The 12399-nt window shown below is 41.0% G+C and overlaps 1 protein-coding gene across 1 annotated transcript; it reads left to right on the top strand.

The window, feature by feature from the left end:
* Positions 1 to 738: 738 nt before the first annotated feature.
* LOC306702944 (protein kinase C and casein kinase substrate in neurons protein 1-like) lies at positions 739 to 11134 on the top strand (the record flags this gene model as incomplete). Its single annotated transcript, XM_079168709.1, has 9 exons — positions 739 to 798; positions 3828 to 3984; positions 4163 to 4398; positions 5640 to 5795; positions 6344 to 6519; positions 7964 to 8084; positions 8189 to 8295; positions 8967 to 9163; positions 11025 to 11134. 9 exons carry the CDS (start codon positions 739 to 741, stop codon positions 11132 to 11134), a joined length of 1320 nt encoding a protein of 439 aa, XP_079024835.1.
* Positions 11135 to 12399: the final 1265 nt, after the last annotated feature.

Here is a 12399-nt window from a genome sequence, read left to right as displayed (position 1 = left end):
TGTGTTACTTAAAAAGAAAATAATACCACAAAAAAAAGAATAAAGGTTTTTACAGATACAACAAAAGTATTGCAATACAAACAGAGACAAAGGACAACGGTAATGCTTAAAACATACCATATACTGTACACATGCAAAATAGTCAAAACAGACCGGATATAGTAATAATGGTATTATAATAACAGTAATGGTGGCAATGACACAATTCTGTGTTTGCATACAAAGTGCATTCTGGGCTGCTATACACAGTGTAGCATGTGTACTGTTTATGTGTGTGTTCCAGATTTCTCTCACATGTAATGTGTCAGAAGAATGAGTTGCACTATGGAAGGATTTAGGGTCAGAGCTGCCGTGATGCTCCTCCTCTCTCTGGTATCTTTTCTAGGACACGCCAGTATAAGTTGCCCCCTCTCGTTCCTCAGGGCACCGCGCTGGATGCATGGCGGAGGAGACTATTTTTATCTCATTATTATAAATGTCTCAAATAGAAACCATCACACTGGAAGGTTTCCTCTAGTTGCCATTAAAGGTTTCCTACATTGCTTCTCCTCACTGTTACACAGCTTGGCCATCTTAAGTCTGCTCAATCACGTCGCTTGCACTTCTTTGTTCCTGTATTTGTGTAATGTGATGTCACATTATTGTTTTTTTCTCTTTGTGCCTTTCAGTGCATGAGGAACCCAGCTCGGCTGCAGAGGACAGGTTTAGTCATTAGAGTGCTTTGCCACATCCAGGAAAATGTCTGGCTCCTACGATGAATGTGCAGTTGCTGACGACACCATGGACAGCTTCTGGGAGGTAAAGACCGAACCGTCACGTGTGTTATGAAGGGTTTTCAACCCGCAACCCTGAGCCTGTCCCCGCCACATTGACTTGTATTCATGTGGCTTCTGAAGCCCTAAAGAGTCACTACTGGAATCATTACACTGAGATTAGTGTCACCAAGTTTTTACAGGATTCGATACCTACTGAGGCTCAACGCAGAGGGTCGCTCTGCCAGGGCTTTCAAAACATTAAGCATGGTCTTACGCTGAAAAGCAAAAGCAGTCTTGCCGCGAGTAAGATCTGCCTTGTTTTTAACACGCTGTGCTACACTAAGCAGCTTCATATTTATCAGACAAATATGAGAGTTCTATACATTTTCTCATTCTACCATTGGGAAGGGTATTTCCAAAAATATCGAAATATTGCTTTAAATTCAGGGCTTCTTCAAAGTGACCTGATTAAGAATTCCTCCTTAATCTCATTAAGCAGAACAGCAGCTAAAAATCTTTTATGCAAATTTAGATTTGCACTGTCTGTATTTTTGGTCTCAGTGCTCAAAAAAAGTTACATTTGGTGAAAGTGAAGAAGCTGTAACTAGTCTTTGGTAGAACTAGACTGTAATACAGTTGCCACATGTCAGTAGTGTCTCTATAGCATACGGGTTTGACACATTTAGCTTTAAAATCTTATTTTGTGAACACATGCACATGTACTTTTTGAAGTAATTGAATGAGTATTCGTATTTGGTAAATACATAAAAGTTTGGAAAGATACGAATAAACATGCTCATAGTACGTCAAAAGCATGAGCTACAAATTCAAATAAATTGGTTTGGGTTAGACTTCGGCTTATTTATATATTTTGTATTTATTTTTGTTTATCTTTTGGTGGACAAAAGGACAAGCTATGAAAAAACTGATTTAATTACTTTTATAAAAGAGAATGAAACCAATGCAATCATCATTGTCTTGGTATAAATGGGCTTCCGTCATTTACTTTAACTATTTGCACACAACTTAAATTGATTTCACAATAAATACCGTCTTTCTTTGTTTAAGATGTGAGTGCCAAATGTGAACCTGTTACAGACACTTCTTCAACGCGGCCTTATCGTTCTTATTTAAGAGAATACTGCAGTTATTTTGACAGTATATTGTACATCATATTTCTTTAAAATTGTGTCATCACAGGGTACATTGCAACAAATGAATAAACACGACACTACAAATATAATCATCATACAAGTTCAATCCATCCTCACGTGCTGAAATGTGGTGTGTGTGTGTGTGTGCGTGTGTGTACTTTTTTACCCGCACCAAAGTAGCGTTAATGAATTCCCTCAATACAGAGTCTTCTTTGTATCATGGCTCTTACCCACAGAGACAAAGACAAAGAGCCTCAGTCATCAGTCGCTCTGAGGCGGCCTTTCACCACATGCACCTGCCTATAGCCTCATATACTAGCAACACAGCTCGGGTCAGCTCATGGTTTATAAATGCCAGAATAAAAACTTTATCCTCAGGTTTTGTCATCAGACATGTTGATATTTGTACACAGCTGGGCAGTGAAGCACGACTCAAACTCAATACATCCCTAATATAATCACCACACTGCACAAATACAAGCGCTCAAGTGTGTTTTCATATGTAGAACGAGTCCACCTGCGTGCTGTTTTGATGTGACTTTGCAATCTGTCATACAGGCCAAAGCTCATACTGTCGCACACCTGTCTCACTGCGTCCCTGCAGCTCTCTCATCTCAAACAGGACAAGCACACATGCATGCTCGTGTCAGGACCAATCACAGTGCAGCGCTGCAGACGGACTCTCCACGAGTTATGCGTTTGATGATGTAGGCCTATGTGCATGACTGTATGTATTTGCATCATAAACACATGGACTCTGTGGTTTCTATGTATTTCGGTCTCTGCGTCGTCGTCTACCGCTGAGAATCTGTGCTCCTGCATTACACCACTCGAGAGGATTAAAGCACTCGCACGCATTCACACACAAACACAAGCCCATGTCATTGCATAACTACACATGCACAGGCACGAGCATCCCCCACCCCCTCCTCGCTCCCTTCATCATGCACCATGAGCTCACGCCCCCTGCAGGCACTGAGGAGGCGGAGCCACGTGGCCTGGCACTGCACTTTTAAGGCGGTATCGCTTAAGGTGGCGAGATCTAAAAGCAAAGGCAGTAAAATAATTTTTGGCAGACGGTAACTCTGAATACTGGTATGTTTCACTGAGTAGGATGACAAAAACAGAAAATAAGGAGATATGCTTCAAAATATCCAACAGGGCTGGTTAACATGCATTATAGGGTGAAATGGGACGAGACGCACAGAGTTATATGAGGAACCATTCATAACTCCCCAGCAAAATAATATATATATATATATATATAGGACACAATCGCCTATTAGCTTGTTTGGGGTATTTTCCTAACTACTACATTTAATACCAACACATGACTCTCAATACTGTGTTGGTTTGTGCACATGTGTCATACTGTACACACAGAAATCATATTCATAAACCTACTATCTTTTCAGTTAATAAACTGTTGTTAAAGCTGCTAATTTGGTAACTTAAATTCACATTGTGTCATATTTGCTCAAACTGTCACTACATCCTCGAACATGAGACGGATAATCTGTGGAATTATTAGGTTCCTTTAAGGTCTCCTAATGACATTTGCAAGATTCTACTGCACCCGAAGAACAGCAACCAATCAGAGCCGAGGAGGCTCTCACGCAGCTGCCAATCACTGCTCCGATCACACTGTCAAGCTAGATCACAACAGTGCTGATCAAAAATAAATCAACTCTGTTCCTGCATTGCCTATTTCACAAATGGGGAATCGTCCCCCATTTTACCATATACATCTAGAAGCATATTATCTTATATCTAAAAAGATGTAAAAATAAAATTTTCATCAGGTTTCTTTTGTATATTTTGATGTAGACATCATGTTCTAATAGATTTTCTTCTGTGACATTTGTAAAGACTGATTTGCTTTCTGTTCCTTTCACCTATCTGTTCCTATGTTCTGCAGGTGGGGAACTACAAACGTGCTGTCAAGAGAGTTGATGACGGCCATCGGCTCTGCAATGACCTCATGGGCTGCCTGCAGGAGCGTGCCAAGATAGAAAAAGCGTATGGTGATCAGCTAACTGCATGGTCCAAGAGATGGAGACAGCTCATTGAGAAAGGTCAGCATGCGGGATGGGGTCAATAAAATGAATAGCTCAACAAATGAACGGACTTCACGCTGTCTTTCAATTTGCCAAAGCTCCGTTTACACAGTTTGCTGTTTGCTCTCTGCTCATATTTGGCTGCGTGTTATTGCGCTAAATATTTTATCTGGAATGAATAATTTTGTCCGCCCAGGCCCACAGTACGGCTCTGTGGAGAGAGCCTGGCTGGCTGTGATGACCGAGGCAGAGAAGGTGAGTGAGCTGCACCAAGATGTGAAGAACAACCTGATGAACGAGGACGTCGAGAAAGTGAAGAACTGGCAGAAGGAAGCCTATCACAAGCAAATGATCGGAGGCTTCAAAGAGGCCAAGGAGGCCGATGAAGGCTTCAAGAAGGCTCAGAAACCGTGGGCCAAAAAGCTCAAGGAGGTGAGGGGGATGGAGACAAATGTATATGACTCATCATCGTTGTCTTTGGTGTAACGGAACATTTAATACAAACGAGCTGCTCTCGGATTCGTTCCTGCTCTCACCTCGTGCTGGTGATGTTGTTCTGTACATTCATTCACGCATCTTTCACTCTCCACTATTTAAAACCTTTTAAAACTATGTTTTGATTGATTACATTTTTTTGTGGTCATTGATTTTAAGTGCCAGGCCCACAAATGTACTGTTCGGTTCTCTCTCACCGCTTTCATAGTGTCGTTTTCTGCCACAGCAGGCCGCTCTAATAAACCAGCTTGGCACCAAACTGCAGACAGACTCCGTTAGAGACTAGCTGGTGAACATAGTGGAATATTTAGCCGCTAAAGAGACAGATGTTGCTCTCAGGAGTTAGTGGAGACCAAAAAGAGAGTGAATGTTGGACTTACATGCATCAGGTTGTAGCGAACACGACTTCAAATAAACGATAATGCTGCTCCGTAACTGCTGGATGTGTAAATAAAGCAACTGTTTTCTAACAAGTCAACTTAGAAGGTGTTAATATGTCAACGCTGTGTTCCCAACTTGTTTCCACTGCCCTTAAGTGGACTAAATGTTATTTATTGACAGTTTATGTGGATGTCCAATCGGTGCTGGTGGTAAATATGTCCACTGAACTTTTTCATGTATTTGGTTTAGTCAAAGGTTATGTGAAACCGCACTATTAGGCTATGTTGGCTCAATTTTTGAGTGTCTGTGGGTTTAAGCTGTGTCTGAGGGGAGGCCCTGTTGAGGCCAATCCTTGAGTTTCTCCATGACAAAGTCTGTGGCTGCATCCATGGTGGTTACAGATTCACAGCTCTGAGAGCTACGTTTGAACAAACTTCACTGTCTAAAACCATTAAATACAGACTGTGTTTAAGGTTGTTTGGGTCCGTTGCTTTAGGCCTGGACCTGTAAGATATGAGAGGACTCACAGCATATTAGACCCTGACTGACCTTGACTCTGACTGGGTTTTTTGGGTATTTGTACTTTTGTTTTTTTACCATAAGTAGCAAAATATGACTCTGGTCGTGGACACAAGGACATAATAACATCTATGCAGTTTCAGATACTGATCACATTAAGATCCGTAATTCGTGTCTGGGCAAGGTCAGTCCTACTTTGAGATGAGTTGATGTGACTTCCTTCGGTCACATTAGATAATGTATGTGAGATGTAATGCCTGCTGTGTTTGGACCGACAGATGGAGGCAGCTAAGAAGACATACCACTTGGCCTGCAAGGAGGAGAAGCTGGCTGCAGCCCGCGAGGCCAACGGCAAGACTGAGGCTTCTGTCACGGCAGACCAGCAGAAGAAACTCCACGAGAAAGTGGACAAATGCAAACAGGATATGCAAAAGGTGAGAACGAGGCCGTGGAGAAAAAAAAACAAGAGAAGACAGAAAAGTCTGTTTTGTTCTATTTAGTTTGAGGAGAGTGAAAAACAAAGATGTGAAAAAACACGTAAATACACACAATCACATGCATAAAAAACATTGTCACACTGGTCAGTAGATCCAAGACATGTTTCTATGCAAACACACAGAAAAGCGTCATGTTTACTTACCTTGCTGGCCCAGGCTTTTTCTCACAGCAGCTTTAAATTAGTGACCTGTCAGGGTTTTAAATGGCTATCAATCAGGCTAATTGATCAGGTTATTTTCACATATGCTTATTCAAATAAACAGCGTAAGGTGTTGTTTTGTGATGGATGTATGCAGTGTACAGGCAATCGTGTTTCGCTTCTAGGAACAGATATTTAGTTGTACAACATTGTCACAGCGCCATGATAAACCCTCTTTAAAGATGAGTTGTTGTGCAACCTCGGAGGAACATTTCAACTAAACCGCGCCGGTTTCTTTTCCACGGAGGCTTCAGTTATCAGCGTATTTTCTGTTTTCTGTCTCAGGCTAAAGAAAAGTATGAGAAGTCTCTGGAGGAGCTGAATAAGTGCACCCCGCAGTACATGGAGTGCATGGAGCAGGTGTTTGACCAGTGCCAGCAGCATGAAATCAGGAGGCTGACCTTCCTCAAGGAGGCCTTGCTGGACATCAAACGCCATCTCAACCTCACCGAGAACCAAAGGTTAGCCGGGCGAAGGGACACAGCTTTACTTAAGTGTTATAGAGCTGCAGTTTTGAGATCATGGACTGTGTTTTCTCCGACATATGATTTAGTACAACACTAAAAAAAGACATATTTATTGATCATTATGGCCTGCTATGTGTATATGATTGTGTTTTATTCCCTGCAGTGTTCATCTACCTTTCTACTATTCCCCCTCAATCCGATGTAAATTCAGTTAGTTCATCGTTATGTATGCAACGTGGGCAAAGAACTTTTTGAGCATGATTGCATACTGTAACTTTTAATCAGAAAAGATCACATTGCAAACACATCTGACAACGGATTAGTTTGATTAGTTTTGTGTTGTCACATTCAGCACAGTTCGCTTCAAATTGATTCATCTCAACACACTTCTCAACCAGGCATGCATTTCTCATTAGCGGTCACACTCACAGCACTAATTAATTGATTTTGCAGTCAATGACGTTTCTGCCAAACTGAATTTGAATTGAAGTCGAATGCCTGTCATATTCTGGGTTGTTTTTAACCTGTGTGTCACAACAAAGCCGGGACCCACAGCAAAGCGGTTTTCAGGGTCTTTCATCAAACCTGCCTTTGGATGCCATGCGTGATTCAAGCCCTTTGCTGTTCAGAGGATTGCGATGTCCCGACTGTTCATCGTTCACACTTTACTACTCATGACCTCACCTGTGGTGCCCTGAACGGCTGGTTTTTGGAGAAGAAAACATGCGACAGCTCGGTTTTAACTGCTATTGTGGTTGTCCATAATGCGCTACAAAAAATGTGATATTCATTATCATTTTATGTAGTTTCCATTATATTAATCACTGAATCTCTCTCTCTCTCTCTCTCTCTCTCTCTTTTTATATATATAAAATTATTGTTTTCTCAGAAGTTATTTCCCGATTCCACCTATAAGAAGACAAAATTAGATTATTAGACATGTTCTGTGAATGATTAGTATTTACTACAACTGCAATGACTTGTATATGAATGCCCACTGAAAATAAAAGCACACATTCACACTGGCTGCTTTAGTTTGATGAACAAAACAAAGTACAGTATAGTATGTGTGTATTTTGTGGGGATTTGGTATGATCATCATCACCACAGAGAGGTTTATCATGTAAAATAGGTAATAAAACGACACCGTTTTAATCTCTTACACATTGCGGAGATTTGGGGAAACTGTAGCAATACAAACAATAATATCCTTGTAAAAGATTATCAGGACTATTCAGGCCAAAATACTTCAGCTGCTGAGGGCTTCGGCAGAAAACTCTGGAGGACACTTCAGTCTTGTCGTGACCTAATGTTGGATCTCGCTCAACCCAGAATTTGAACTACATTGTGGGTTCTGTCGCCAAGTTGGCAGCAGACCCCGGGTCTCTTCTGGCACTTTTCTGCCTCACCATTTGTTCCATTTTCCTCCTCTCCTCAGCTATTCCACAATATACAGAGAACTGGAGCGCACCGTGCTGTCGTCAAACACACAAGAGGATCTGAAGTGGTTCAGCAACAACCACGGCCCTGGGATGCATATGAACTGGCCTGCTTTTGAGGTACAACGTTGAACCTCCATACACAAACAGTAGACAACTCTCTTCTTTATTTAGTACTCTTCTTTATTCCGGTTTCATGTGTTTCCTTTTACTTTAATATCCAGGAATACAACCCAGACCAGGCCGCTGCTCCCCCAAAGAAGAAGAAACCAGACGGAGCTCCACCCACTCCGAGCACCGACCATGTGGCTCCACCTGGTGACCGTAGCAGGTTAGTAATCTATTGTTTACAAGCACATTGCAAAGCACACTCATAAATGATCATGAAATTATATTTCGTTAAGAATGTCATCATTACATTGCATGGCCTGAACTCGTATTTCTAAAATACATTTTTTTTTGAAGGATAAGATGGGTAATATTAGTGTTTGTGTCAACAAATCTCATGAAAAGACCAAAACTAACAAGTTTTAGTGTTGTCTCAATACACACTGACTACAGCTCCCACTCCCAAGCCCATTGGGCCTTAATGTACACACATCTTTAAAAATGGGTCATGAATACATACTTTCACATTTTTAAATGGCTAAATCATTTCCTGAAACACACCGGCTGTAGTTTTTAGTTAAAGTTACTCAATCAGGAGTAAATTGTGTATTTGTTGGCGACTATTTTCAGCTGTAGATTTTGGATGTTAGTGAGTATTTACAGCAGCAGGATGGTTTACGTGGGAACAATTCTAAATAAACTACAGTGCCCATGTTCATAAGAAGGAAAACATCTCCCGGTGCAACGATGCGACTGTTAATTTGTTTTTAATAAGGAATAAGCTACGCAGACGATATGTGTTGGTTTGGACCTTTTTGTGGGATTTGTTGACAATTTGTTGACTTTGAAAATACTTTTATTATTTACTCACCTTGCATTTCCTCTATTCTCCAGTGTGAGCAGCTATGAAAAAAACCAAGCTTACTCGACCGAGTGGTCCGATGACGAGCAGCCCGCTACGCTCTCTGGCAACGAAAACGGCGGGAACGGCAATTCTTTTGAAGAAGATTCCAGCACTGGGAAAGCCGTCCGTGTCCGAGCTCTCTATGATTATGAAGGCCAGGAGCAGGATGAGCTCACCTTCAAAGCAGGTATTTGTCAGTGACCAGAAGACACAGGAGATATGATTTACTATCATACAGTTCATGTGTTCTCATTCATTTATGAACGTATTAATGTTTATAAAGGGGCTGGAACGCTGTAGTTTAATCATAAGATGACAAGCTGTGGCATCAACCAGGTGGTCAAAAATCACCAGTTCTCTCCTGGTTTCTGTTCTACAGCTCACTTCCTCTCTAGAATAGATAGCAGTGGTTAGTCAATAATTACCACATGGAAAACAAATTACAGGCACTTGCCACCAATTAACACAAGCTCTTTGGGAAATGGTGGTAAAACGTGCTTTAGAGCCCAACACAGCGACATGACTAACGATTTAACAACACGCTTTACTCAGAAAAGCTACTGATGAAGCCACAGCTCTGCATCTTCATCATCCTCTTGTTCTGCACATCCAGGTCCTATCTTGAAGCACACAGTTTGAGATGAGGTGTTTTTAAGTCCTCTCATGGATATCTGGCAATGACTAAAGGGTCTTTAAAGACGGTTAATACCCACATGTAAATTCTGTTAGTTTCTTCTTCTTCTTCTAAAAAGAAGGTTGCCCTGTGGACATTTTGTAAGCAAAGTTACTATTTACAATAAGTGTTACTCACCAAAACTCATTGTGTGTGTCTTTGAGATCTAACAAACATGTTGAATTGTTTTCTTATCTTAGAAAAATCCCTAAAGCCGATTTGATTTTTTATATTTAGAAACCTGCATTGTTTGCATCCTCCTTTACTTCCTCTTTGCATTTTGTTGGCACATCGCTGCTTTTCTTGGTTCTTCTTCTGTACTTCAGTAAAATAGTGTAAAAGCATTCAATTGTATCGAGGAACACATGTGCTTGTACCTGTTGTGCGTTCATGTGAGCGAAAACAAAACAGGAACCCGCTCATGAAAACATTGTTCCATAATGCCACCGGTGGTCAGAAGCTCCACGGGGCACCTTTAACTTACTCTGCCTTCACTCTGGGGTGAAACTTTGCTCGCGTTACCTTATCAAGTTAATTTAAATTAAATTCATTACATAAAGAAACCTTTTGTGAGAAAACTTCATCTTTAAATTTGGATCATTTTAAAGGGCCAGTATGTAACATCTATAGGGATCTATTGGTAGAAATGTAATATGATATTAATAAGTACGTTTTCTTTATTTACTGTAAATAGGAATCACTGTGTTTCGTTACCCCAGAATGAGACGTTTATATCTACAGAGCGGGTCCTCCTTACGGAGTGCACTATGTTGCACCATCATGTTTCTACGGTAGCCCAGAACGGACAAACCAAACACTGGCTCTAGATACGGCTTTTCACGTTTTTGCGTCGGCCACCGTAGTTCTCATGCAGTCAGATTGCAGTTGGTTGCAATCTGCAACCTCACCACTAGAAGCCGCCAAATCCTAAACACTGGTCCTTTAAACCAACAAGAACGAAAACACAAATTCTGTATTCCCCTACCACACAAAAATGTGAAAGTGTAAGACAAGTTGTTGTTTCATCTGGAGTTTTGTGTCAAACGGTTTCTTGGAATATAAGAAACCTAAGCTAACCTTTTACTGACAGTATTTTAATATTTACTGTACAGGCACGAAAACCATATCGACTTTCTCATCTAACCCTCCCAACAATTTCCTTTTAAGTGGCTAGATAACTTCAAAAATATTTGCCAAATATTTCTGGGACTGGGGGACTGTATTCCGATACAGTACAAAAACAAACAAAAGACCTAGAGTGCATTAATCAGAATAAATGTGGAGCTTTAATTTATAGATACCTTCATTTTTCGATTTACAGTCACTATTTCACAAAAGACTGCGTGTTCATTCAGGAGTGGTGTCTCCTTCACAGGTGATGAACTGACCAAGACTGAGGACGAAGACGAGCAAGGCTGGTGTAGAGGTCGCTTGGACACTGGCCGAGAGGGACTGTACCCGGCCAATTATGTCGAGCCAATCTAGTCACGTTACTGGACAAGGACACGCCATTGGAGGAAGCTTGAACTGTCCCGTCCAATTGCATCGCACATAGCCAGAGACTTAAGAGCAACACATCCCTTGCCCAACAGATGCGCCAAGCAGTCTTGCCTAAATAAAAACTTAGTAACCTAAAAGACAATATATCAATATAATATATTTTATCCAGCATTTGGGGTGGGTGGACTTACACATTTAAAAACAGGAGCAGCAGTTACTCCAGTATATACACACTCAACTATAACATCAAGACAGTGCAGGAACACATTGCTTCTATGTGTAGCTGTATTTAACATATAATGCAGCTTATTTAAACTTGCAGTAAACTGCAGTCTGTTCTCTTGTGAATATGGGAAGATAATATAATCAGTTATGCCCATTCGACAAAGACGAGCTTCTCTAAACCTGCATTGTGTATATACGGTGTGATGCCATCTTTGTGTAGCATTTTTAATGCTGTGTGTGGTCAGTCGTCATCCTTACATCTGGAATGCTGTGTAGTGTTAAAATGTACCACAAACAGTATCCTTTTGTTTTCTTTGTTTTTTTGTTTTTCTTTGTGATTTGGTCCAACCTCTGTTCCAGTGTGTGCAGTGCTATGTGTTTTTAACTGTTTCTGAACTTTGCATAGCAGCATGTGCTATGCAAAAAAAAAGAGAAAAAAAAGAAACTTGCATTCCTTGAATCCTGCAGCCTCGTTTAGGCTACAACTTGATGCAACACTTCAACTACAAAATGCAGAGTTCATTGACTAGCATCACATTCTTCTGGACATGCTTCTGTTTTCATGAAAGGAAGCTTGTTGATGAACTGATTTTGTTTGTTTTGTTTCTTTTTTGACATATTTCTTTTTTTCTTAGCATCACAAACCCGTTGACAATATCATCTCCATGCAACCCAAGGAAAGGATATACAGTTTCTGCAGAGGCTTTCATTCTTGGTTCAGTAATTCTGGTCTCATTTTAATCCACTACTGCAAACACGAGTGATACATTCCCTCAGAGCAAAGTGGGATCAAGTCATCTTCTTGGGGGTTGCCACTGCAGTATAAGAGGTTGGTTCTGAACATTGCCTGTGCCGGGCACTTTTCTTCCAGAGCGAGGGGCCAATGGAGGCAGACGGTTGTCTGAAGATCGAAGCCTCTTCAACAGGACATGAATGTACTAGTGTCTGGGCTCGAAAGAGGGCGCGTTGTCTAAACACGGTTCTCCACCGTCATTTAATGCCCTACCTAGCAAAAAGCACTAGTT

The sequence above is a fragment of the Pholis gunnellus genome (genome assembly GCF_910591455.1).
Source record: "Pholis gunnellus genome assembly, chromosome: 2".
Taxonomy (NCBI): domain Eukaryota; kingdom Metazoa; phylum Chordata; class Actinopteri; order Perciformes; family Pholidae; genus Pholis; species Pholis gunnellus.
Note: the sequence above shows the minus strand (reverse complement) of the source record. Positions and strands in the feature narration are given on the sequence as shown.